This window comes from Corvus cornix, chromosome 11, assembly GCF_000738735.6.
Source record: "Corvus cornix cornix isolate S_Up_H32 chromosome 11, ASM73873v5, whole genome shotgun sequence".
Taxonomy (NCBI): Eukaryota; Metazoa; Chordata; class Aves; order Passeriformes; family Corvidae; genus Corvus; species Corvus cornix.
Genome location: NC_046341.1, coordinates 8,788,998 through 8,816,662, shown reverse-complemented (window position 1 = coordinate 8,816,662; position 27,665 = coordinate 8,788,998). Strand labels below are relative to the sequence as shown.

General features: G+C 46.2%; 3 protein-coding genes across 7 annotated transcripts in view; 1 reads left to right on the top strand and 2 right to left on the bottom strand.

Annotated features, from left to right (window-relative positions):
• NECAB2 (N-terminal EF-hand calcium binding protein 2) overlaps positions 1-1,007 on the top strand; it is a 90,918-nt gene extending 89,911 nt beyond the window's left edge. For all 3 annotated transcript variants that reach the window (XM_039558541.1, XM_039558538.1, XM_039558539.1), the window contains one exon: positions 188-1,007. In XM_039558541.1, the coding sequence (XP_039414475.1) occupies positions 188-216 (29 nt within the window). In that variant the 3' untranslated portion in view covers positions 217-1,007. The remainder of the gene's footprint in view (positions 1-187) is intronic.
• SLC38A8 (solute carrier family 38 member 8) lies at positions 937-5,572 on the bottom strand. 3 transcript variants are annotated; one of them, XM_039558536.1, is made up of 10 exons: positions 5,378-5,572; positions 4,674-4,872; positions 4,337-4,490; positions 4,089-4,193; positions 3,723-3,780; positions 3,341-3,455; positions 3,061-3,208; positions 2,776-2,975; positions 2,548-2,602; positions 937-1,193 (listed from the first exon to the last, which is right to left on the bottom strand). In XM_039558536.1, exons 1-10 carry the CDS (start codon positions 5,570-5,572, stop codon positions 1,097-1,099), a joined length of 1,326 nt encoding a protein of 441 aa, XP_039414470.1. In that variant the 3' UTR covers positions 937-1,096. The 3 variants fall into 3 exon arrangements, with proteins under 3 accessions (XP_039414470.1, XP_039414471.1, XP_039414469.1); XM_039558537.1 differs by having other exon boundaries at positions 2,548-2,599; XM_039558535.1 differs by having other exon boundaries at positions 2,548-2,599; positions 3,061-3,455.
• Positions 5,573-8,255: 2,683 nt separating this feature from the next.
• The window catches only part of MBTPS1 (membrane bound transcription factor peptidase, site 1), a 22,368-nt gene continuing 2,958 nt past the window's right edge, over positions 8,256-27,665 (bottom strand). The window contains exons 5-22 of the mRNA XM_019284151.3: positions 26,583-26,692; positions 26,089-26,205; positions 25,070-25,137; positions 24,417-24,519; positions 23,552-23,703; positions 22,558-22,719; positions 21,865-22,009; positions 20,624-20,812; positions 19,874-20,046; positions 19,133-19,248; positions 17,049-17,205; positions 16,181-16,305; positions 15,690-15,767; positions 14,013-14,153; positions 11,515-11,646; positions 10,872-10,998; positions 10,061-10,191; positions 8,256-9,049 (exon numbers count right to left, since the gene is read on the bottom strand). Of these exons, the coding sequence (XP_019139696.1) occupies positions 8,853-9,049; positions 10,061-10,191; positions 10,872-10,998; positions 11,515-11,646; positions 14,013-14,153; positions 15,690-15,767; positions 16,181-16,305; positions 17,049-17,205; positions 19,133-19,248; positions 19,874-20,046; positions 20,624-20,812; positions 21,865-22,009; positions 22,558-22,719; positions 23,552-23,703; positions 24,417-24,519; positions 25,070-25,137; positions 26,089-26,205; positions 26,583-26,692 (2,423 nt within the window). The 3' untranslated portion in view covers positions 8,256-8,852. The remainder of the gene's footprint in view (positions 9,050-10,060; positions 10,192-10,871; positions 10,999-11,514; positions 11,647-14,012; positions 14,154-15,689; positions 15,768-16,180; positions 16,306-17,048; positions 17,206-19,132; positions 19,249-19,873; positions 20,047-20,623; positions 20,813-21,864; positions 22,010-22,557; positions 22,720-23,551; positions 23,704-24,416; positions 24,520-25,069; positions 25,138-26,088; positions 26,206-26,582; positions 26,693-27,665) is intronic.

The window sequence follows — 27,665 nt, the reverse complement described above, 5'->3', positions numbered from 1 at the left end:
GGCAGCCACCCCAGAGGGTGGGGGACAGGGACCCCTGGGCACCCAGCACCTCTCCAGTTGCTGGGGAGTAAGGGTGGGCAGGGGCATGGTGTGCAGGACAGCATGGGCTGAGCTGGCTGGGCTGGGGTGGGGGGCAGGGTGACGTGGGGCTGGGCAAGTGTGACCCTCCAGTGATGCTCCCCTGCAGCTGCCTGGTGCACCCTGAGCCGAGAGTGACCATCGGTGCCGGGGGCCCGCCAGCACCTGTCCCCTCTGCAGGGTGGCCGTGACTGGGGGAGATGTTGGTGTGACCTGGCTGCAGTGAAGGAAACCCCCATGTGCGTGTCCCCCACCCCACAGAGTCCTCCCTCAGCTACCCCATCACCTGGGTGATCTCTCCCTGGCGTGGGGTGGTCTTGGGGGAAAGAAGGACTGCCAGGGAGGGGCTGGCAGGGTTTGGGGAGGGGGACATCCCCCAGACATAGGTAGACAGGGAGTGGGGGTGATGGGTGCAGGCAGGCAGGCACTAGGAAGCAGGGATGGGAGTGGGAGCTGGGAGGCTGGAGCCCCCCTGAAAGCAGGGAGTAGGTTGGGGGTCTGGGCTACTCCCCATGGGCCACCCAGGGAGGAGATTGGGGCACTTGAGGCTGTGCCTGGTGCAGTGTGTGTGTGCCTGCAGGGAGGGGGACCCGTGTCGCAGGGGAGAGTCAGGGTGGTGGCAGAGCGGGGTTTCCCTGCTCCCAAGGCACCTCTTAGTCCTTTTCAGGTGTGGGGGGTCCCAAGGGGTTTCCTTTGCACGTGCACAGCTGCAGCTGGTGCCTTGCAGGCATGAGGGTGGCTGCCTCCCCTCCTTCCTGGGGTCTGCACTTCTGTCTGTGTGTCTGTCTGTCTGTGCCAATCCCACACCCACCCCGTCGTGCGTGGGGGTCCCTCAGGGTGTGTGGCACACGACCCTTGTCCATACCCTCTCTGTCTTTATTAGCCACTGTACAACGGGGACGGTGATGCCAAATAAAACCGCCATGGGATCCAGTGGTGTGGCTGTGTTCAGGGCACCTGTGCGGGGCAGGGCGGTGGGGGGGCTGTGGTGGGAGTCACGATGGGGCTCTGTGGTCCCTCAGCGCAGCAGCCCCAGCACGGCCAGGGCAGCGCTCTGCCCACAGACGAAGGCACCGCCGAGAACGGAGAGCACCCCCCAGGCGATGAGAGCAGCCCTGTGGTGACACAAGCAGAGGCTGCTGGGGTAGAGCTGACCTCAGGAACGGGCCACCCCTGTACCCCAGCTCCTCTGGCTGCAGAGCTCTCTGCAGGGTCAGCCTCCTCTGCCTTGCTCCTCTGCACAGCTCCCGGTGGATGGCTGAAGAACCCAGCAGCCCTTCTGGGTCAGCCCCAGTCTCCTCTGCAATGACACACAAACCTTGGTCAAAAGCTACCAGATGCCACCACAAGATCATTCCCACTTCTGCCAGTGCCCAGTGGCCCTGCTGAAGGAGCAGAGACCCACACCCACCCACCCTGTGTCCACGCACGGCCACTCCCACACATCCCCAGCTCCATCCTATCACCACACACTTCCACCTCTGTCCCCCCTCCCTGGTTCCAGCCCCAATCCCAGGACCCCTGGGTCTGTACCTCCCTGTTTCCTTCCTCCCCAGGCACACAGCCCCCCTCAGCCCCATACTAAGCCCCTGGGATGCAGCACTCACCCCAAGCCCTGCTGCTGCTCTGTTGCAGGGTCCTCAGCACCGTGCTCCTTCCTGAACTGTCCTGGGCAGGCTGGGACTGTCCCCTTGCAGTCTCCATCGCCCCAGCTTGGGTTGTCCCCTCTCCTCATGATGGGCTCATGCTCTGGCAGGTCTCCCCAGGGGACCTCTCCAAGCCTTTGTCACCCAGCTCGGTCCCCCTGCTCACCTTCTGCCTTGGCCCCTCCAGCACTTTGGCACCCTTGGGGGCACACTCACCCCTCCCCAGATGTCCATGAGCCCCCCAGAGCACCCTCCTGACTAAGGCCCCAAGGTCCTGGGGTGCTCCCTCCACCCCCCACATAACCTCCATCCTCACAGACTCCGCTGCTCCCCCAGGGCCACCACAGACAAGCTCAAGCACACAGCCCAAAACTCACCACCACCATGTCAGGTCCCCCTGAAACGGGCTGCTGCTGTGCCCCAGCCCCTCCAGATAGGAGTGGTGATGGGGACACACCTCCCTGGCACAACAGACACTGAACACCTGATGGCCTCCTGTCTTGGGGCACCCTGCCCCTGTGACCCCCAACCTGACCTCCACCCCAGCCCCCACCGGGTGCCCCAGTGCCACCAAACCCCATCCTTCTGCCCCTAAAGTCGCTTGGGTACCTCCTCGACGCCTGGACGCAGCCCTGGTATCCAGGCACGTTCCCGGGCACAGACCCAGTAGAGCACTTCCCTCCATACCCAAATCCCCCTCTTTGTAGGGTTCCCACCTTGACCAGGGTGACCCCCAGGGATCTGCCTGGGCCATGGCCCATGGGATACCACACCCTGCCCCTGCCCCTTCCCTTGCCCCCGCCACTGCTGAACACACACTCACCTTTTGCGTGGCCCAAGGCTGCGGGTCCCAGTCATGCACACGAGGCACAGCCCTGCTGTCAGTGCAGAAGCTCAGCCCCACTAGCACAGCACCCCTCACCCAGCCCCATTGCATTGTCCCCTCTGCACCCCCAAAATGGGGTAAGGACAGGCCACCTTCCACTGCAGCGATGCCTTTGGCACCAGTGACCCTCCCACCACTTTCCTCCCCTCCCATGCCTGCTCTTGCCTGGGAAGATGAAGATGAAGAAGGCACTGATGCCCCCGATGAGTTCAATGACTTTGCCGATGTCGGGGACGAACAGGGCGATGCCGAGCGTGGCAGCCATCCAGGTGACCGTCAGTGCCACGCGGCTGCACCGCTCGTGTGCCTCAGACACTGCCACGGCCCCGCGCTTCGGGGTTGCCCACAGGTCCTTCACCACAGACCTGGCAGGGAGGATTGAGGGGCTAATGGCACCCAGGGGAGTTGCGCCAGCTGTGGGGACAGCTGGCTTGTCACCACACCCCTCACCTGCCCAGCAGCACCACAATGGGGTAAATGGTGACAATGGAGACACCGAAGAGCAGGCGGGCGATGATGACAACCGGGTCATTCCCTGGGTAGGACATCAGCACATCAGACGCCACGGCCTCACCGAAGGTCAGGTAGCCATAGAGCCCTGCTGACAGGGAGGCAGGGGTGGGCGGCCATGCAGCGAGCAGGACGGAGGAACCCCGAGGAGGATGGATGAGCCAAGGGAGAGGGGACCTCTGGGGCAAAGAGGAGGTGAAGGGTTTGGTGCTGGGGTTACCAGTGAGGGAGTAAATGAGCAGGCAAATGAGCATGGAGAGCACAGAGACGGCGACCCAGTGGGAGAAGCTCTGGTTGCGCATGCTGCTGTAGATGGCCACACAGGCCTCGTGGCACTGCAAGGCAAGGGGGGACGGCACTGGGACCCCATGCAGGGACAGCCCCCACCCCCAGCATCCTCCCTCCCACCTATGGGTGCCCTGTCCTGCTCTGCCCCATTCCCAGGCACTTGTGTCCTGCCCCACAGCCACCCCTGGTAACAGCCACAGGTCCCCTTCCCTGCAACCTGCCCTCCAAGCAACAGCATCCCCATGGTCTGGGATGCCATGGGGGCTGCCAGTACTGCCCTGGCAGGTGCAGCCAGAGGGACCAGGGTGACCTACCTGGAAGCCAAAGCAGATGGTGGGAATGACGCTGAAGATGGAGGTCCAGGAGGAGGACCTGTGGCATGTGGAGAGGAAGCACAGAGCAAAGGGCATGAGGCTCTCATGGAGAAGGAACCTTCGTGTCATAAACTGTGCGGCCTGGATGCCACAATGGGAATCTCTTGCCCGGTGATTCTGAGAGAAAGGGGCATTGCTGGGGTGAAATCTGGGGCTGGGAGCTATCATCCACTGTGAGTTGTCCCCAGCTCACCCCCACCACACACAGGGCGCAGTGCTACCCCTGCCCTGCCTCCAGCCCCACCCCATGTCACTGCTCATGCCATGGAGTTCAGGGCAGGAGGGACATGGGGCCAACCTTCCTACCTGGAGGGCTGGGGGGGCTCATTCAAACTCAGGCTCTCTGCCTGCAGGTAGTATTTCAGGATGATGACCAGGGTGAGGTAGCAGGCAGCCAGTGTGCCCAGGATGCTGCCAGGGCATGGGAGAGCATCAGCACATGGCCAGAAGGAAGGGAGGAGGGGCTCCCACAGCCCCTCAGGTTCCTGGGAGGAGGTAACTTGGGGTACAGGGTACCTAGGCATGGGCCACCACAGGGATAGCCCAGGTGGTACCTGGAGTACTTCTGGAAGCCGATCTCCCTGGGGACGGAGAGCGGGAAGATGACGAGGACACACAGAGCTGAGAGGGTGAAGCGCTGGTCCACATACCAGGGGGGCAGCTGGGGGGCCCCACTCAGTGTCCCATTGAGGTACAGGGAGTCACACACTGTGGGGGGCAGTAGGGGGTCAGCTGCACCCTGAAAGATGGCCCAAGGAGATCGGGAGCATCACACCATGGCAGGACTAGGGAGCCCCATGCCCTGAGAATTTCCAGGACCACCTTCCCCTCGGCTCCTGAGAGCTGCCAGCCCCAAGCAAGCCCCAAACAGAGTGAGGGTAAACAACTCACGTTTCTCCAGCTGGTCGCCCACCACCCTGAGGAGGGCCACGGAGATCATGAAGAGGTTGAGGAGGAAGCAGACCTCACAGAGCTTCCCCACAGCCGCCCCGCACACAGCCCGGACCACGCCCTGGTAGGTGGGCTGGGCACTGAGGGCTGCGGCATAGCCCAGCACCGCCAGCCCGCTCACCAGGAACACCAGCGAGCCCTGCGGGGACAGACCCGGCAAGAAGCACCACGCCGACCCTCCATCACCCCCACACTAGAAGGGGACCCAGCAGGGCCAGGGGATCAGGTCACCGGCCAGATCACCTTGTGGCCCTGGGTACCTCAGGTCAGCAAAAGGATGGAGACACAGCCTTATGTGATACTTTGGGTTGTACGGGAGCAGGTGTGCTTTGGGTTGGGGCATGTATGGGAGCAGACACCGATTTGCGTTGCGCTACAAGCCAGCTACAAGTGTGGCTTCAGCTACAAAGAGCATCCCTAAGGCGGCACCACAGTAAGCTAAGGCTGTTGCACCGCTGACCTCGCCGGGGTCAGAACGGGGCTGCTGTGCGAAGGGGGTCCCCGCCAGATCCCTAAATACCAGGCCAGGCGATCCCCCTCTCCCTCCGCCCCCCCCGTGGACCGGCGCCCCTCGTCTCCCTCTGGGACTACCGCTGCCCGCAGCCCCTCGCCCCCGTGTCCCCCCGCCCCGAGTCCGCCCTTACCAGCTCCACCAGGAGGGCGGGGACGGCCCCGCCGGCCCTGCCGAAGGCCCAGGGGAAGCTCAGCAGCCCCGCGCCCAGCGCAGACTTGAGCAGGATGAAGACGGCGCCGGCGGAGGAGAGCTCGGGCGAGGAGAGCCCGGCGGAGCCCCCCGCCGCCGGCAGCAGGGGCCGGCCCTCGCCCGCCGCCCGCTCCATCGCGGCGCGTCCCGGCAGGGCTGTGCCGGGCGGGCGGGGGAGCGCGGCCCCTCTGCAGGGCCCCGCGGGGGCGGGCGCGGGGAGCGCGGGGCTGCGCGGACCCCCCGCCCCCGCGAGCAGTGGGGAGGGGGCGCCGGGGGACGGGCGGGAGGCGGCCGTGGGAACCCCCTGGCAGGAGCTCACCCACGGACGGCCGCGCCCCGCATCCCCGGCTCTCGGAGCGCTCCTACAGAACGCAGCAGCCCCTTCAGCTCCCAGCGCGGGGCCGGGGCAGGTGGGTCCCGCGCTCACTATCCCCGAAATTACCACCACGGGGCTGGGCGGCCTCCCTCATCCTGCTGTGTTCACCCAGCCATGAAATTGCCACCACGGGGCATCACGGAGTGCCTCGGGAAGGGTGAGGGAAGCAGCTGCAGCTCACACCCCTCATCACTCGTTGGGTGCAGGGTGAGGCCAGCACCCCTGCGTATCTCCACAGCAGCTAAAAGCCCAGTGGTGCTTTTTTTGCATTGGGAGACCAGTGCCATCCCATCCCACCCCTTGCTCCACGCAAGCAAAGGGGATGCCAGGATAACAGGATGGGGTGACTGATGCTGCAGAGGACCTGCACAGAGGAGGCTGCACCCCACCCCTCAGGAATGAGGGGCCCATCCCCAACATGGGGGACACACAGCAGCTCTGTGCCACTCCTGGCACAAGCCACTGCCCCAGGGCTCAGCACACATGCCCTGGCATTGGCTGACAGCCCCTAATACATTTCTGATTTCCCAAATATGTGCCCTTCTGATCTCAGTAAGACAGATAAAGAGACTTTAATCAGCTGCTAGGAGGAATTATGGATGGCTAATTGTGCCTGCCACCTCCATTACATGTCTGCCGCCTACAGGGCTTATAAACACTTAGAAGGGCCCTTCTAAGCCTTCATTAGCTGCACACCAAAGGCTTTGGAAATAATTGGCCTCTATGACTTAGAAATTGGCCACTGGGCTGTAAAATACCAGCCACTGGGAAAGGCTCTTAATTCGGACTGGCGCTTTGATACAACTTGATTTTGGTTTCAAGGCTGCACTGGAGCTATAATCTCTCATTAGTGCTGCAATGAGGAGCAGGTCTCCTCATTAGCACCGACCTGAGAAGTGGCACCAAAGCTTTCCAGTCTCCCTCTGATGGAAGAGCCTCAAACCAAAGGGGTGCAGCTCATCTCCCACACCAACACAGCAGCCCCAGACTGCTTCTCTGCTCAGTGGCTCTGGGCTTCCTCTCTTGTATTTTCCCCCCTTTCTCCCTTTTATCTGGGTGCTCCAGCCTCTGGGCTGCAAGCCATAACCTGAGGGTCCCTGTGGGTTGGCAGCTGTAGCTGCTGCTGTGTCCCGTTGGCAAGTGGAAAAAGGGTTGTTAATGTTTTACATATTATTATCTTTGTAGAAGGTACAAAAATGCAAATGGACAGTACTTGTTGCATACAAATAAAAGCACTGACAATTATGCTTTGCTACCTGCAATCCCTTGTGAGGTCTGGCCCTTGAGATTTCATACCTTTACTGATAGATTTTTTACAACCTGGACAAGTTGTACAGCTGCTGGTGGCTGGTCCTATGAGAGACCCTAATGCCACAGTAAAGATGCTGAAAACCCCCTCCCTAACATTATGGATTTATGTTCAGAAAGGGAGGAGCAAGAGGCTCCAGCCCCCCTGGGACGGCACAAGCAGCCCAACCTTGGGACCATCTTCTCAGCCTTAAAGAGCTTCCACTAATGGCTTTAAAGCAAAAGCTCAGTTGCCTTCTCTGCCATGGCAACAGGATGTTGCCTCTACCAGTGCATTCTCCAGAAGAGAAATGCTGGAAAAAGGCAACCACTCATCAAGTTAGGGAAAACTGGTTTGCCCAGTCTTTTTTTGCAGGACACCCATGCACTGCCAAACCCTATCCATGGCCACCTGGATAGGCCTGTCCCAGACTACATGGAGCCAAGTTCTGTCCTGCAGTGCCCTTCCCACAGCCCACCTCCATCTCTGGTCGTAAGCCCTAAGAGGATGGGAGACTGCCCAGCAGGGCTGTCCCTGCCTCCTCTTCCTCCAGCCATGTCCAGAGCTGCCCATGAACTCACCCAGGACCATTCACCAGTGCACACTGCTTACCTGCCCAGGCTGCCATTCCATTCACAAATACAGGCAGCTCCTGGCTCCTCCTAGGAAAAGGGGCTGATTGTGAGCAATGATGAAAGCAGTCAGCAGGGAAAACCTCACAGCTTCACTACAAGAGAGAGAAGCTATTTCAATTATGGCAACATTAACTGGCACCGCATCGATGGGAAACTTGTGCCTGCATCCTTATTTAAGCCAGTGACAATTCACAGGCTTTCAAGCAGGACAAACCAAGAGAGACTGGGTTTTCATCTCTGTGACACCACATTGTGCTGTTAGGTGCCATCCCCATGAGAGTTTTCTATACAGCTCTTTGGGAGCTCTCTCCTTACCATGTGCTGCTGAGTTTTGAAGGTTTCCAGAATTCACTGTCTGTATGACTGCCCAGTTAGTACTCCAGAGGAAAGTCTGCAACTAGGAATACTGCTGGTAAAGACAAACATATGGTGGGAAGAGAGGTGACATGAAAATCTTCTTTACTCAACAATTTGCTCTCTTTGACTGCCAGTGGAAAGAAGAGCCACTTAGCACATTCTCTTTGCTTCATATAGATAACATATTTATTGAAAAATCTGCTTCACCAACAACGGTGAAATCATGATCAAAAATTACAAAACATCATGGTAGTTTGCTTTATAAAAATAAACTGCAGGAGTATGCCTCACTGATTTGTACTGGTATCTCTCAGCCCCTTCCTCCTTTAATGGTGCACGTTATACTCTTCAGCGTAATACCATTCTAGAAAATTGCATTCCATCCAAAAAAATGCACTTGTTTTTCCTTAGCAGAGGTCCTTAAAGTGACTTTTCCCCCGCCCTCCCCAACAATAAATATAGAAAATAGCCTCTAAACAAATAAATTTTAGTTTGGTCAGCTTAAAAAAAAGGTCCATTTTCCCTCTCTTGGGATATGTAGTGACTAAGCAGCCATTTAAACAGTATTCAAGTCTTTGGTGGCTTCAGCTGCTTAAAGCTGCAGTTTTATGTACAGATGATCAACTGAGGTTCTTTTTTTCTTTCCACAAACCAAAGACTATGAGATGATGTCAGGTGCACATTCGCTGCACCTCCACTGGGAGCGATCCATTGCCCCAGAAAGCAACCAAAGGAGGTCATCTTTGGCAAGGCAGAGCTTTCATACAGAAGGTGTCTTTGGTGGATGAACCTGCTGCATCAGCTGCGGTCGTTTCACGCGCGGTTTCCGTCTCTTTGGCCTGCTCTTGGCTTTGTTGATCTGCACCACAAAGAATGCCAGGACCACCATGGCACCCAGAAAGGCAAAGACAGGAATGGTCTGTCCCACATCCTGGTTGTATCGGCCTGGCATTATACCTAGAAAGGCAAAGAGATTTGGAAGGCAGCAGTTCAGCAGTTACCACGTGAGGCACGATGTCTTTGTGGTGCTAATGCTATCTACCAAAAGGATCTGCCAGTAACTCTTGTTCAAAGCCCAGGCAGCCATTAATCAGATTACATTTCAGACAGGAAGATTAACAGCTGCAGACCGATTAGCAAAAATCAGATGGGATGCTAACGCTACAGAAAAGCACCAGCATTTCCACCTTGACCTATTTGGGCACATGAAAGCATAGCCCAGATTTCCCCTGTAACAACAATCTTCTGTTTTGCATTAGAAGAGAGATGCAAACACTTGACCATAATCTTACTACTAAGTAATTGCTGTGATTCAAATCCTGATGGAACAAGGAGAGCGATTTCATGCTTGCTTGCTCCAGAGACTGTGCACACGGTGAGGATGAGCTAGAAACAAACCCTTCATTTTTACAGGTGTCTCTGGTCTAGCAGCTCAGACTGGGAAAAGAGCACATATGAGGCTTTCCAACTGCTTCCAGCTGGGCCTGCAGAGCCAAGCTTGTACAGGACAGCTGCCCACCTGAAAGCTGTTTTGAGTGCTAGACATCATTTGTTAGTGTAATAGCTTGCCCAAGGCACCATTCTGACAAACTCTTCTGCTTTTGAGCATTCACAGAAAGAATTTTAATTAGCAGTGGGCATATGGTCACAGCTCCCAAGGACAGGGGCTGCTGCTTGACCCATCAGTCTGAACAGCACCCCAAAAAACCTCAACTATCAAAATGCCCCCACCAAGATATTCCTCTCAGTATGTCATGCACACTTTGTATTGAACAAACTATTCATATGCAAAAAAAAAATCTTCATCAGACAGCCTTTTATAACACAGCCATACCATTATTTGCATGTTTTTCTCAATTGAAAATAAACAGTGGCCTCTCATATGGTTGCACTGTGTTTTGGGTTTTTTTCAAAGCTTATGCAAAAAGCAAAAGCAAAATAGCAATTTTCAAATTATTCAATATTTACCTCCAGGAATGTCCCACGCTCCACTTTCTCCAGGGGACAAGGGTCTCACTTGGGGTCGGTTCTGTCGAAAACTGGGCAGTGCCACTTTGTCAAGGTCAATTGACAGTAATTTTTGATGTTTCCAAAGGTTGCTAGAAGAAATTTAAAGACAGAGGTGTCTGCCCACTTAATTAATGCAAGGAATTTTGTAGCAACATATAGACAAAGTGACAGTACATGTACAACCTACATATAACTCATTAGTCTGGACCTGAATGATGACCCAATCCACTCTTTAGGTTCTGCAGTTTGCAGGCCTCCAAATTTCAATTCAGACACCACAGGGACACAACCTAGATTAGCAACTATTTACCAACAACTCTATTTCTTGCACACAGACTTCCAGAAGTAACCACCAGCAGCCCAGCAGACAAGCAAGGGCTGTGTGCTGAGCACTTTCCTTCAAGGGACTGACAAAAAGCACAAGAGACAGCAGCACTACGAGAGCTGTCCAAGAAGATGCTTCAGAAAACTCTTTCCAAGCCACACGATGACGATGGGTTTCATCAAGACTGTTCACTCGAAGCTGGAATCACTCAATCACAACACTGACTTGTGAAGTTATTTTTAAAATCCCAGAGTTTCATAGTGTAGCTATTAGGTGAGTCAGAGTTATTCACTGAAGAGGCATTAATCATTATTTCCTCTTTGCAATCTGGTATTTCTCTAGGAGAAGGCATTACAGCTGTCTCTTTCAAAAGCAGATAGAACAAATAATTTTTCAGCTGAACTCAAAAGTGAGACTTCTTCTATAAGAAAGACATATACTAACCTTGGGGCAGTTTCATTCAAAGGCTGTGGCTTGGCCCAGGACAGATGAGGACAAGCAGGAAGGGAGCGGGGTTTAGGGTCTCCCAAGTGAGCCTCAAGCACCTTTGAGTATCGATGCAAATGGTTACCTGCAACTCGCAGCAGACAGAGACTGGCTTACCCAAAGACAGGCAAGATAAGAGTTACCAACACTGACCCTGGGCTGAACAGTGTTGCTGTAAACCCAGGAGCTGTTTACAGTAATGACAGCTCATAGCTAAGTATCAGTTAGAATTAACCTAAGGGTACCTTAAGTAAGAGTCTGCACCTACCATAGCAATTAATCCAAGTTTTTCTGGCAGCATGTGAGATAAGACTGAATGCTTTATAATGCTCTGTAGCTAGTAACTAAAATGCCCCCCCAGCAGAATCAGGCACCTAAACATACCTACTCTATGAACAGAGCATTTTCTTTAGTCTAATCACAACTATCATCACAACAAAACCCTACAACATGAACTCTCTTCTAGCCAAACAGCAGAACTCTGCAGAGCTCACAACAAATTAACCTTACTGGCACGTAACTCAAGGGGTCTGCCCCAGCCTTCCTACCCTGACAGTCGCTCAGCTGCGGGTTGTGCTTGGCTACTCATTCAGGCTCTCACCTTCCATGCGCTCCGGGAGGGAGAAGCCGGCTCCCGACGGCGGCCGCTGCCTGTTCTCAGAATGGCTGAGGCTCGGTGGCATCACCCCATAGGATGTGTACTGCAGCAGGGAATCCAGGAGCCAAAAGCAATCTGTGGATTTCACAGTCCCAAACCCCAGAACAAAATATGCATTATGCCACATTTAAAATGGCTTATCTTTCTGCTAAGGCGGCTTTAATGACATTTAGAATTACAATCCATTTTCCTGGCTCTTGCTTTTCTCCTGAAGTTCTAGGCTCACTTTCAGAAACATGCAACTTTCAACACACACCCCACATTCCCCTGCAACACACAGACACAACATTAATCTGTTCAGTCTTAAAATATCGTCCCTTGTGTACCAAACCAGGCTCTTTTGGGGAACAGGACATAAAAAAATAGGTCCCGAATACGGGAATTCCAGGTTGTGCAAGGCCATTCAAGTTTTGGCAAAAATCACAAGGTTTTTCAGTGTAAGCAAAGAAAGCTCTGAGTTTCTGGTACAATTTTTAACAGGGAAATGGAGAACCAACTATTTTTTTGAAAGGACAGAATGAACATAGTGCAAAGAAAAGTAAGAACTAGGTAGTGTTTACGGTGCAAGGATATGACTCATTTGCTCTCTCAAGCTTAAAAAAACAAACAAACAAACAAAGGAGAAACATTCTGGCTACATCCCAGCTAAAGGTACGAGCATAACCTACTGCAGCTGTGGTACAGACCAGGCTGGGAATCAACACCACAACACACTTGATCATGGTTTTCCTTCGCACTTCAAAAGCTCATGATCCCTCACTTTGAATTATTACTACCTTAATCCAAGACTACCCCTAAGGAACAAGCACTCCAGCTAGTTCAGATCACAACTCTAAAGCTTTCCTTTGCAGGAGTAGGACAATGCCTTATCAGCTATTTCCACCACACAGCTAACTATTTTTCTCAGAACTTCTGCCCCCAGGAACAGTTGGCTGGGAATGGGAGCTAATCTTCATAATCCCAGTGTTCCTTAAACCCTCACCTTTGATTTTTCAAAGAGGTCAAGCAGATTTTAAGGATTTATATTCACAAATGTTAGGAATTTTCCTCAGTTAAAGCCACCGATGTCTCTGCAGGAGACATAGCTCCTGGTTCACAATTTAAAAGCTAATTTTAAAGGATTTCCTTAAAGCATTCCACTCCTTCTTGCTTCAGATGTCACACTGAATTTAACAGTATTAGGGAGGCCACAGAGCATTATTTTCCTATTACTTAATTTAAAGCTATGTACCTTCTCTTTTGTTATGTGCTTTCAATAACCTACAGCAAGCACTAAGGCACCAATATGTAGGTGTTAGGGCAACTCACAGGAAGCAACCCAAAGGCAGATAAGGAAAAATCAGAGAACTCTTTAAAAACCCCAAAATGTATGGTAGAGAAAGAAATGAGCTACAGATGGAGAGCTCCCTTAGGCAGCAAGTTCCTTTAAACTTAAATAAATTAGGCAAGGGATGGATTGCATAATGTAGTATTTTAAAATGTCAGTGACAAAAGCTTAAAAAATTATAGATGTACTTTTCATGACAAAAGGAAAATTCAGTTCTGTTCAGTGGAAATGCAGAAAAAGACTTCACATACTGGATTACCTTCCTCCCCTCAAGCCACAGATCTACCAGCTTGTGCTTTACATGTCATGAGAAACCTAAGCAACCTCTTAAAATTTTGAAAAGTCAGATCAGACAAACTGCTAGAAAAAAGATTTTATAAGAATCAACCGTAGTGTGTGGGCAGAGAGCATGGCTTCTCTGGGAGCCACAGAAAACACACACAACTCACACACTTACTATCTAGAGTTGCAAATAAATGCTTTGACAACAAATGGAAATTCCTACTTTCTGACATATGTACACCACTTAGTTTGTGTCAAAGTAGGATAACCTGAAAATAGTAATGCACAACCGAAACACCGAACATTACCATAAATCCTCACAGGAAATATTGCAAAGGGAACAAGACAAGCTGAGGTGCAAACTCAAAAGATAAAATCCACTGTTCTATACAAACATTCTGAAGGTGTAACTAGGGAAAAAGTGAAAGGATCTTCTAATGGCCTCTCCACAACTTCAGATCAAGAATGTTTAACTATTAGTGCCTTCTACAAACAAAAACACCCCAAAAAAGCAAAAAAACCCCACAAACCAAATCCCTCTTGCAAAACAACCCACCCCAATAGACAGCCCCCAAAGCTTGTGGAACAGAAAAGTAAGTGTGTGTGGGAAACAGTCCCATCTATCAGAGGGCTATTTAACATAGGGTGCTCTTTTGCTGTAAATGCACCTCACAGCATTTCAGTAGAGCTCTGCAAAACTGAGATTAATCCCCAGTAAGGAATATTAAGAGTCACTAAAAAAACCATCTACTTCTGGTGGGGGCTGTAAAACCCCACAGGACAGCTGTCAGTGCAGGACAGTGACTCTCCCTGCGCGCCAGGGCTCACACACCTTTCTGCCGATGGCTGTCATCCAGGCAGTTGGAGTCGCCGTACAGAACTATTCTGCCACCACCTTCCAAAGGAACTTGGTAAAGCCCCAAAATAGGGACATTTTCAATCACAGCAGTCTCCTGTTTTAAAACTTCAAGACCTAAAGCAAAGCACAAATAAATTTCATAGCCTGCAGAGCATCAGTATCAATCTACCCATACCACACAGCCTGCATTTCCAACTGACAAATACAATGCTCCACATCATGTCACACATTTTTGCAAGAAGTTTTCAAAACCACCATGATGTTATTGTAAAAATGAAACTGCTCCAAGACCCTGATTATAAAGTTTCCTACTGATAATAAATTTTTTTCCTTTCTTTGGTAGAGAAGAAGAAAAAACCTCACTACCTGTATTATCTTCAACAAGCTTGAATGAAAAATTCTAGTAACTTCAGCAAAAGGTTTAAAATCAAAATATTCTGCTCTTTATGTTGTTTCCATCCTTCCACAGAATTCTACAGAAAGCTGGCTTTAGGTTAAAGGTCTTCTACCTTTAACATCTGTTTCAAAAAACAAAGACAAATTTCAAATTTGTATTTGAAATTTATCCCATTTACTTAAGACACTGTGTTTAGAAAGCAGAAGCAAACCAGAGAGCTCTTCTGCTTCATGAATTGCAATGAAAAGGATTCAAGAGAAAAAGCAGGTCTAGCAGGCTGCTTGTTAAATTGACACTCTGTCTTTCTCTCTCTCACATAAGGAAACACCTAAGTCATCAGCATACAGGGATATTGTCTTTCCTTCAAAAGGCTCACACAGATGAGCTCTACTGTTCCAGAAAATTTCCCCACTAGGTAATCACCTCTGGTGCACACTGTAAGTCAAAAATACAATGAACTCACTGATCTTCTCTGGCAGTTGCTGAGTTGTATCAGAAGCACTGCACATGCTTCTGCTCTCACACTCAAACACCCTACACCCTTCTGCACAAAACTGACCTGCAACACCCTACGAGTTCTGACCATTTACTCCTGCACAGCACTTCCTAAAGACTCAACAAATACATTTATTTTTTGAACTGCCTGCTGCCATTACAGTTCTGAATTACCCCCTCACAAATTGAAGGATATTATGATAAAAGAGAATGGAAATGCATAGAGAACACATCACTCAAGTCTGAGACCACAGGCATCCTGTATGCATAAAACTTTCCCTTGTGAGAGTTTAGCTGGTGACATTTTGTCTACTAAAATTTTCCTTTTTTACATCCTTAGATCACCACAGCTACCACAACACTCATACTAAATATGGCAATGATCAGGGGATATATTTCAGTAGCACTTGAAATTTGTGAGAAACATGAGCAAGGAACACAATTACGACACAACTCCTCCCCTTCCAGAGACACATGTACATGGAGATGTGTTTCCATACAGCAATCGCAATAAAGGACTGCACATATATACCTGGATACTGCTGTTCTATATAACAATTGTATACAGAGTCACACTGTAGCTGCCTGTTAGGCATCAGCTACATGTTCTAGGCAAAATGAAAAAATACAAAAATACCTACCTGGTCAATGTGGTCTTACATTTATTGTTTTTAGACCTTTAGACTTTGCAACTTTGCTTGTGCACTGACTCCAAAGTTCTACTCAAAACACGGAAAAAAGGACAAGGAAGCTCATACCTTGATCCTTGAAAGTCTGTGCAATGACAATGCCATCTTCTGGGAACTTTGCAATACTGCACCCTGATGCATAATTCACTGGAAGACACCACAAAACTGCTGTTTAGACCAAAAATGATGCTCCCTCTCTTTCCCACCCAACAAGGCCAGGAGAAAACATTCCCAGAAACACTGCACTGAATTTGCACATTTCAACCAATGTATTTGCAGAGAAAGCATTGCTAAGCACAGCTTTCACAGGCTCACTTTTACACACAGTTTTCAAAACTTCCACTTTAGAAGGTTGGCATTATCTTTTTTTAAACTGAAAAGCTTAATCAAATATCATGAAAAAGTCTACAGATGAAGAAATCATTTAAGAAATCATTTACAAGACTCTTTTCACTGAATTTGAGTGGTTCCCTTGACTCTTGCTCAACCTCAAACTTGCAGAAAACCATTTTCCAAACACCCCTCTCTAGCCTTTGTAGGCAATGGACTGCAGTACTCACTTTCATGACTTGCCATGGTAAAATCTCCTTCATACAGCCCATCACTAAAGGCCATATTCCAGACAGAAAGCAGATCATTGAGAGCTGGTATATTAGCACCTCCAGTATCAGGCATCCACCACTGCCTGTAAAAATTACAGTGTAACACTGTTCATTAATATACAGAATATACACCTAGAGTTTGGATAACAAAAAGTCACATGTCTTCCTGTATATGGACTTTTCCACAGCCATTTAAATAATGAACTACATCTCAAAGCCTTATTTAACTCCAGGGGCATCTGAACAGCTGTTCTCTCTGACAACAATGCTTTTGAGTAAAAGTTAAGTAATACCGATGTAAAGTTCTCAGTGCATTTCAGCTGCATGAAAAACTTCATTTACTAAAAAGAAATTCGGTCTTATGTTCTTTGTTTGGCTGAGCTAAAAATGACAGTCATGTACCCTGCTTCTCATTTTTATAATGAAGCAAAATGTCACATATTTTTTCTTTATACAATACATGGAATAATTTCAGTAATTAGGTACACAACCTGGTGATACTCTTGCAATGTGGATTTGCTTTCTATTCTGTTCCCCTAAAGTAAAAACAAGTCCATTTTTATTTGTTGGTTTTGTCTCAAATTTCTTATTTCTTTTAATTGTAAAAAGTAGAATACAGTACCAAAGGGGCCTTCACAATCATGCTGAATAGGTAGCTATGCTCCTTAAACTGCAGCTTAAGGTCAGTTCTGCTACTTCAGGTAGCACCTTCTTACAGGTAACATCCAAGTGCTGAAGTACAGCGCATCACATTTGGGATTTTTAGGGTAGTATGTGCAATTCTATGGCATTTTATTTCCCAAAGAACTTGGAAATAAGTCAATACCTTGTGTTTTCATCATAAAACTTTACTTTTCTCATCACAGACGTGTTGTACCAGTCACTAAAGACTATCAGTGAAAGTCCATTATCAACATCCCTCCTCAACTTGGTGATCTCTTCGGGAAAATACTCTTCCTCACTGTCCACCATCAGTAAAGTCCCTGTGTGTAAAAGCAGAAACAGGAGTTCACCAGGCTGGTCACTGTAATGTTATCACTATTCACACAACCCACACAGAAGCCAACACAAATGCACATTTTGCACATTATCTGGTCCCTGTGCCCTGCTCTGGCAGTTTACCTAATGAACTCATATTTAACAATGTAAATATAAGACAATTCAGTTTACAAATGTATTCAAAAATTAGTTTGGCAGAACAGGAAGTTACTTATGACTCCTGCTTGTGTGGTCTCAAGAACTGAATGCCCACATGTGTCAGGTGTGCGTTTTGCAGTTTGGTCTCACCCAAACACTCCATAAACTGAGCCAAACTGTGGCAGAGCTGGGCAATGAGAGATTCACCACTGATCCAAAGTGGAGTGCTAACGCAGATGCACCCTTGCAAGGAGGTTTCACTGCTCCACTTCTAACAAGCACTTCCCTCACTACTGCAGACTGGCAGCCAGGTAGACAGCAATTACTCTGCAACATGGTTTGATTCACCCCTTGAAAACTACAGCTGCATTCTGGTAGGCTTGACTAAAGTGCCACTGCCACTTTCACATAACCCTCTCCCACCCTGTGAACAAGCAAGCACAACCTCCTCTGCATCACTGAAAAAAACACCACCAGAAGAATATACTTTTATTCCCTGAAAACATGCTTATGTTTTTAGACTGCTTCTAAATTCCAAACCCTTTTGCCTCTCCACTTTTTGAGTCCAGAGAGGTGGTGGAATTTCCATCCTCAGAGAAAAGGCAAATCTTAACAGGATGATACCCTGAGCAACCTGATAAATCACTAGTACTGGTTCCATGTCTCACAGTTCCTTGCAAACAAGCCAATTCCACAAGTCCAGGCAGTCTGCACTTGGAAGCCTTCTGATAAAGATCCTGTAGAAATGGCACAGAGTGCACCCTCACCAACTGTGAAAACAATATAAGCTAGGGACAAGTGGCAGATAGACCACAAATCACTGAGTTTTACTCTCCTCACTTCTTCTTCAGGAAACTCTGAAAGCCCAACAAACTACAATCAAATGAGGTACAACCCAAGTGTGAATCAGAGGAGACAGAAGTCCCCTAGTGCTATTCTCTATCAGAAAACTAGAGGTCTCAGAAGAAACACTATTTTGCTACTTTTTGAATGCCTAACATTTATGTATCCATTTGCACTTCCACTGAACTCTAAAAGCAGTGATGAGATATTCTCTGAAGAATCAAGATAAACAAAAGATTACTACTGGCAGCAGTTCCAGAACTGGCAAACTCAGGAGAATGCACCTCACAGTGCACTGAAGAACATCACAGCCCAAAAGAGAAGACGGTTTTTGGAGCATGCCATGGTTAAACAAGGGGCATATGGGAGCAGAAAAGAGCACAGACAGCTTGGTCTGTCCCCTGCCTGGCCAACCTATCAAAATTCCTTCCTGGTTAACACAGAAACAAACCACAAACTGCTTTGCCATCACATACGGTTGATGACCACTTTACCCACTCTTCTATGTAATCAAAGATCGCTAAGCATAAAAAAAGAACCAGGATGGACACCTTTGATTTTAGTCTGTTAAACAGGTCATGCTTCATTTTGACTGTGCCAAAATCTTTCGGCAAATACAGTTCTGCCTTTGTGGGACTGAATACAGAGGGGCTTTTAATACACTCAAAAGCTGGCTTTGCCTCTCTTTTTTTCATGATAAAGACAGAGAATACCACTAATGCTACTGAACTCCCCAGCAAGCTTCTCCAGCAGTACTCCACACAACTAGATATCAGCACATGAATAATAAATACTCCCACTGCCAAAATATTTTTCTACTACCATTAGAATTTTTATTTGTACCCTCAAAACATTTTTGGTCTTCCAACAAAAGGTCATTTCAGGAAAAAGTTAACAGTATGGAGAACGAGGCAATTAACTCATGCTTACCATACTGACTTGCATCAAAACATGTAAACGGGGAACCAAGAACCTCAACAAAGTACCCCATGCTCCTGAGGTGCTGGTACATGTCCCTGAAGTTTGTGTGGATATGGTCACCATTCCTTAGAAAGAGAAGAGTGTTGAAGACATTTAGATCTGGCATGCAGAAATCTGATTTCCACCTTTTCGATCTTCTGAAAGCCTGTCAAGCTGCCACATCTGCATACTCCAAGCACCTTTCCAAAAGCTTATATCCTGGTCACTGACCCAATTAATCCTCACTGAGAAACTGTTGCATGATTTTTCCTATGGATGCTTCCCCTCTGCATCTATGAAAGGCAGCAGGCCAGCAAGCCTTTCCCTGCTTTGAAGACAGTCTCCCTCAAGAGACAAGGAGGTCTCTTCTTGTCTTTTAAATTGCCAAGTCTGTTTGACAGGTGAATGCTGAAGCAGTTAATAAAGTGTCCCCCCTAACTTCCTGGGAGAAATCAGGTCAGGACAGAAAAGCCAAACAAAAATCTTAAATGAGTATTTTAAAAGTTTTTCATATCATGTGAATAAAACCATAGAGCTCAAAAACAATCCTGCACCAAAAGCATAGAGTTCAAGTGCTTTTCATGGATTTCTCAGAAAAGATAATCCCATGCCCCTCTGAAAAAGGCCAGAACTATGGCATTCAGTAAAGTTATCCCATATCATTAACACACAATCAAGAAGTACTGATTTAATAGAACCTGAGATAAATACCAATCTAATGGATCATTCTTCATCCTCAAATTATCCCTGGGGAAGTATCCTGGTGGATAACGGAGGTTATGATATTGATCCCAAAGGACTCGCTTACTACGAGGTGGAGTAGGAATAATCTTCACTTTTATTGGAAGCTTCACCGTTGAAGTCTGCTCTGCACCATTCTTAGACTGAAGGACAGAACAAACTACAGTGAAATCCTTTCTCCCCACAGGAATCAGTTAACCATGGATTGTGAAAGACAAAAAAACTGGAGGTACCAAATCTACTTTTAGTCACCAGTACCAGCTCCAGAGACAAAGAGATGACTTTTGCCCTAAATTGCTGCAGTATTTTTTTCTGCACTCAACAGTTTATAATTATGCCCAGAATGTAAAATACTTAACATATGTTACAACTGATCTCGTTTAATTGCTCAAAACCTTAAAAGTCTCTCAGGAACAATTAAGCACAGTTCTAGAAGAAACATATTTAAGCAATCTTTTTCAAAATACATTAGTTAAAATTTAGAATAAACAAATGAAATTATGCCATTGGTCCCAAAGAGAGGTTTCCTGATTCTAAATTTTATGCAATTTGCCTTCAATTATAAAGATCATTATTTGTAGTCTTCAATTTCCTGACCCCAATTTAACTTATGCTTCAAATGACAGGGCTAGAGCAAACCCTCAAAACCAAGGTATTTGTATATCAAAAAGCAGTTTTAATAATTCTTGACCCAGAAAATCCAAAACACACAGAACTTACTTCATTTTCTGCAGGGGATGATACTGTGATCATAACATGACCCTGAGCAATGCCTTCCCAAGATGCTGCTTTCTTTGCTACAGAGATGGAAATTGCCAAGTATCCAGACCAAGGCCACAAGACAGGGGAATAGGAGAAAGCCACTTCAATGTTATCCCCATTTTGGGGAAGATAGGGTTGCCAGTCTGGCTGTGAAATGAAGAACACAGCACATTGGTAGAACAGCATTTGCAATGACTGCTTTCTGCACACACAGCCCGCCCTCCTCCTCTGCATGAATTAACAAATACTAGCTCTTCTGAAGATTACATCAAATTTAAAAATGCCCCCCAAGCCCAAAACTTTGGTGTTGTGTCAGTGAATCAACCCAATCGCGACAGCTTCCATGACCCAGACTAGAGGCTTTTCAGAGGCAGGACTGTGAGAAGCTGCCCAAGTGAAGCTGCTTTAACATTCTGAGATCATGTGCAAAAATTTATTGGCAAGAACACAAGACTGCCTTTTGGTAACAAAGCAAGCTAGCAATGTAACAGACACGGGCCAATTACACCAGCTGTGTGTATTACCATGAGCTAATTGTCCTGGGTAAGAGCTTCAACGTCCTTTAATGTAAGCTTGAATCTAAAGCAGACATCAGGAGTCACAGTAAAATGTTGAAATTAGTCTCATTTACATTGGCTGGAATTACAGGACAGGTGTCTTGTTTAACTTGTATCAATTCTCAAATCTATTCTACATTTAAACTTACTTAATTAAAAGCCTCCCCAGCCAACCAACATGCTCAACACCACTGGTGTGAAAGAACAGGTTTGGCAGCAGAGTCTGGTTAAGCTGATAGATTCAGGTCACTCTGACCCATGGAAAAGGCATGATTTAGTGTCAGGATTCTTTACTGAGATCATTTATGCTCCAGGATGAAAAAAAAAAAAAAAAATTAGGAAAGCCGGTCCAGATGACTTTAAATGCTATTAGAGAATACAAAGAAATCTCTAAGTACATCTAAATTCAAACTGGTTTTGCAAAGATAAAGTTACACACCCTTGAAACCAATGCATTGCTTGAAAACTTGTAGACAGCTCGTGTCAAATCCTCCAAACTGGGTGCACCCTTTAATCAAACATTTTGCATCTCTTGCTCCCAGCAGTGAGGTTTGTTCTACAAAAATCATAGCTAAAATAGTATTTTCTGGGAAGGTCTTAGCAACATTAACAGTCAGAACTTGGAACAATGTTAATACTTACCTTGTCTACAATTCTCCCTGTGACTCCCATGCCATTAAGGATAGTAACATTAACAATAGTTGGCATCCCTCCATAATATATGGGCTGAGAACAATAGGGCCACATGTAGGGACATTCAGTTAAGTCAATATAGCTTGGACTCAAACTACAGCAGGACAGAGGAGAGAAGATTTGAAGAGAAAAAAAATAATCAATAAACAGAAGAAGAACGTGCCACTACATGTAACTATGAAAAAGTTTCAGATAAACCATGCCAGTCATAGTTTTCCAAGCTCTCACCTCACTTCCCAAATATGTCTCAAAATCTTCTTCCCTTCCTATTTTTTTTTTCAAGTTTTGTGAAAAGATTTTCACACATAAAAAAGGAAACTTCTCAGTACAGGGAGAAGGTTCTTAGTCTCGAAAGTTAAAGCTTAAATACTTTTCCACTATGTTCTTACATTATTCATAACACCTAAGGGTACAAGAGAAAATGATCACCCCCTACACTGCTATAACTTAGGCAGAAAAAACTCGTGACTTCTCATCCCTTCTCTTGTCAAAATCCATGCTTCAGATTAGACAAGATCTCTGCAAGTCCTCACTGTTGCACAAGCACAGATTGCTCAACTGAGTTACACATGCATCACCTGCTCTCTTATACAAAAGGGCAAATTATAGTGTTCCATTGATTAATTAAGGATTAAAATTAACCTGGCCTGAGGTTTATAACTGTTGAGGATCTGATAAGCTCTGAGAAGATCCAATTTGCCATGTCCTTGTTCAAACATGTTGACTCCAGGAAGTCTCCGAGCTGATGCAATCAGGGCCTGCTTCATACTTGCTGGATTCACCATTTCACGCTTTTGAACTGTGCTGAAACAGGAAAAAAGAGATCACAAAATTCGTTTGTTGTAAAATTCTCTGTTCATATTTGTCTATTACTGCTTGATTTCTCATGATAGAAATGTAGAAGAGGGACGAGTTTCTGATATATTTCTCTTAAAAACTAATAATGCATGAATTTTTCTCCTTACAATGTGCTCTACGACCAGCAGTCATTACAATCAGGGCAGTATCTTTATATGCTAAATAAAATATCTGTCTTCCAAGGGGGAAAAATAGCTCTGCTGTTCAAACTAAAATGCACCATTTTTTGGAGGAAATACTACGGTGACTTTGAATTTTTTGCATGTTTCTCAAATAAAGGTTTTTCTCATCCATATGGAGTAGCAATGACAACCACAGGCTACGGAATTGCAGTTCCCACTGTTCTTCAGTGTGCAACAGCTGACTGACGCAACAGGATAGCAGCCATAAAATCCTGCATTCTATAAAATTTACAGGTACATAGATAATTACCTGCTAAAGGTGCCTTCTTTGAGCAGCTGCTCTTTTACAACAGTTGAAAGAAGCTCAGCAATGCTTAATTATTAAAAAATGTGACAAGATTGCCTCATAGTACTGTTCTCCCTAACTATACTCTCAAAGGCCTAACTATTATTCAAAGCAGTTCTCAAGTTTTTCTTATGAAACATAGAGATAACCAGACAAGGTAATGTCTCAGGCAGAACAACAGTGATTTTATCCTCCAAGTTTGTTTTCCTACATCTAAACACCATTTAGTTTTACTTGATGGATTCCTTTACAGGGAACTTTATGACCCTCCTGATCGGCATCTTTCTAGAGACTTTTACCTAAGACTTACCTCACTAACAGAGTGACAGCACCTGCCACCACAGGAGATGCCACACTTGTCCCAGAGAGGGAACGGCATCCACCTTTCATACCAGACCCTCTCACTCCAGAGCCATAAGTAACAATATCAGGCTTCACTCTGCCGTAACCTCCAGGCAGCTCCTGTGAAAGAAAACAAATGGATTATTGCCCTAATGTAAAGGAACACTGATGGCTTCATTTGGGCATTTAAATTAACGGCAGGTCATTCAGAAGTAAAATTAGCAACTAAATTATCTGAGATTCAGCATCACAGAACAGCAACTAACCTAAAGAAGGACTCAAGCTGTTTAGGACAAGTTCCCAACGTTACTGCTGATCAGTATCTCTGCTGAGCATGAAACCACTGACAAAATGAGAACCACACTGCTACTTGGCTACTTGAAGAGAAACATGTGACAGTCCCCTTCATCAAGATCACAGTGCAAGCCCATCTGACATCACATATACAGCAAACACCACCTCAGCTCCACAGGCAAGTAAGTGCAATGTCACATGCAGCATCTGGAAATCCCAGGATTTTTAAACTAAAGGACAAGAGCAGGCCTCTGTGTTTGCAGATTGATGAATTTATAAAACATCCAGTTCCTTTTGATTGATGGTGAACACTTGTCTGTGTGGTTCAAAAAATGTCAGTAGTGGTCAGGACTAGAAGAACATCAAGCCTCTTGCTTAAAGACTTACAACTTCTAACTATTCTGATCTCTGATGAAATCTTTTTTCTCACTGGTTACTCCAACACACATCTACATAGGACTGCCCATTCAGAAAAGGTTGCCCTTCCAAGGGCCTTATTTTGGCTGCAAACATGAGTGGCCGTCATCAAAATCTCTTACCCAAGTGGTCATTCCCCTAGATGAAAAGCGAGCTATATTATCTTCAAAGTCAATGCCACCTACTCCAATCACATCCATCTGGTCAGCAGGATTATTTAGAGTCCTAGAATAAGTTGGGAGACAGGAATAAAAAAAAATTAAAACAACATCCAAAAAACTAAGATACAGTCATAAGTTTATCCTGGTAACCGAAGTGCTGCCATCAGATTTTTGCAAGATACTTACATTTCACAGGTGACAGCAACTTATCAGGCAGTTACTAACTCAGTAACTATCCAACCATGTAGCTTGAAGACAAAACAAATCTATTTCTAGGCATTCATTTTAGAAATACACCACTAATGCTCTGGGTTGATCCCTTCTCTATTGCTTAAGTCCAAGATCAGTACCCAAAGTTATCTGCTCACTCTAACAGGGAAATGTCAGCTGGAAGCACTGCCATTCTTTTGCTGACTTTCCACCGTTTCAAAGAAAAACATTTAGTTAAGTATTTCACAAAATGCTAGTAATAAGGACAGTGCAAAGAGTTTAACTTGAGTCACTTTCTAAGATTAGAGAAAAAAAGGAGAGAAAATTTCCTGACCAAGCACAACTACTTCCAAACCCACATAACAACATAGTTGGTTCTCTTTGAAGCGGTTGCTGACACTCACCCATATAAAGGGCCATCGTTGCCAATAGCAGAGACCATGATGACATTGTTGGCAGTAAGCTCCCAAACCTACAAAAAACAATGTTTACAATAAGGCTCTGCCACCAAGAAAGAGACTTTTCTACCAGACATAACTTCTTTCTGAGCCTTACAAGATACATCTCCCTGTACATCTAGTATTAAGCTCCAAACTTTCTTAGGATGATGTGAGCAATAACCCAGCCTTGACAGCAACACTGCTGACAGAACCTTCTAACAGCAAAGGAAAAATTCTTGTCTGTAACAAAGCACTGCTGATGATGAAGTCAAGTAATTATAATGAATCCCTTCCAGTAGTATTCTGGGGAGTACAGTGAAGTGACTGTCAAACTAAATTTCAATGCAGGTTATCATAAAAAAAACAAGGAAGAATTTATATGCTTCAAACCCTTTAATTGCCCTTTACTAAGAAAGACTATATCCTTTATTTGAAAAGTAAATTAATTCACTTAATGCTTTTGAAGGCCAGACCAATAATTCAGGGAACTATGACATCTACAAAGACAAAAACCTAATTCCATCTTAACCTGAACCACATGTCTTGGAACACAGCTGAATCAACTACCTGCACTTTTTACCTATTTGTTCTTAAATTCACTAAAATCATGTCATACGTGTTTTTTACCATGAAATAAATTAACCATGCAGAGATTAAAAAAAAAACAAAACAAGAGTGGATTTCAGTTAAGTGTCTTCTATTAAAGGTCCTTTTAGTTGGCTGCTTGGGAGTAATTTCCTAGCAGATTATCAAGCACTTTGTTAAATGGCACTTTCCATAACTCTGTGAACATCTGGATTGTGCTTGGGGTTAAGTCATTCCTTATATATATTCTTAAAAGCCTGTACACTGTACAAAATTTCTGTCACACAAATGCAACACAGAAACTGTCAGCAGGACCAGACACAAACAAGTAGCTCTGCAAGTCCAGCATCTGTGTGAGAGATACAAACATTATGCCCACTTCAGTTCCTCATACTAACTTTGTCAACAAATGGATGATCCATGAAGTCTGGCCCGCCAATACTTAGATTCAGTACATCTATCTTCTTTAAAATCGCATAATTAAAAGCATCCAGAAACCAAGATGTATACGAGACCTATGTAAGAAAGAGAGGGAAGAAGCTACTATTAAAAAAATCTAGTGATTTCATGGCAATACAGAATTTAGACAGAGAGAAGAAACAACACCAAAACAGAGCAAAAAAGTGACAATGGTCTTAAATTTCTAGTGCTCAGTACATTTGAGTGACTGCTCTGTGACACAAAAGACTTCCACATACTACTTCTGAAAAATATACCAGATTTGGAAACTGTCAGAAATCTTGAAGGAAGTGTCTTATAAATAGAAAGCTGCATCCTTCTCACTTATCAATGTCCACATTTATGAGTGTATGCAATACTCCCAAAGGAGAGGATTAATACAGCATTAACCTGGAAAATTTTGCAGGAACTGAAACACATATAAAGTAGCTACCTGATTATTGGTGAACACCCTGAAAATGTGCAGTTCTGCATTTGGAGCAAATCCCTGGCATTCCCTCATGCTGGCTATCACACCTGCTACAAAAGTCCCATGGCCTAAACCTATCAGCAAGAGAAGAAAACAAGATTATACATTAGAAGACAAACAATTTCATTGCCAAGGATTTTTACCACTGAACATCACCTATAGCAAAAATCACATTAATTTAACAGACTTTACAACAAACCACAAGTGCTGGGTTTAGTCCCAGTCTTTTTGAACCGTATTTTGCTACCAGGCTCAGTGGGCACAGAATTCGCAGCACGCTGTAGCCAGACAGCCAGCTGATGAAACGTGGGTGATACATTCTCAGTCCATCCACTCCTGATTGCTACCAACGAAATCATGACAGAAAAAGAGTATTTTGGAAAATGCAGCTCATTCCAAAGTCAATGTATTTTAATGTAGATTTTTTAAAGGATTTTTATCCTAGTCTGCAATAACCAAATTTTGTTAAGCATGACCAATGAGACAAGAAAACACTTTTTTCTCCTCTCCTCAAAAAACACTTTAGCTTTTGCTTTATTGGACTCCCCACAATATATTTTTGTGCTCCTAATCTGCCCGTCCAGCAACCCTCTGGGCACAGAACTAACAGAGCTACCAAAAGCAGGTGCTGCAACATAAAGAAATTAGTATGTAAAAAAAACTATGGAGGTGCACACAAGACTGAGCAATATAAGCATCTACCTTGAACTCTAGGGAGATTCAACGGGCAACTGACCCACTGACCCAAACTGTATGAAGTTAATAATCTGTGAAAGCACGTGGTCAGGGCAAGTCAGGGTCAACATATGAAGAAGGAACACAAACATACTGCAGAAAATAAAAAGTTCAATTATACAGAAAAGCTTTACAGGAAGGTGTCAAACTCCGATCAGTTTAGGACTGCACAGTAAGGAAGGAAAATGCTGTCCCTCATCAGTATGGAAATATGTACCACTGTGAAACAGCAACATGAAAAGGAGTAGCAAAGAAAACAGCTTTGTGGGGTTTGCTCTCACTGCCACCTTCTCTGGCAATGTATTCACAGGT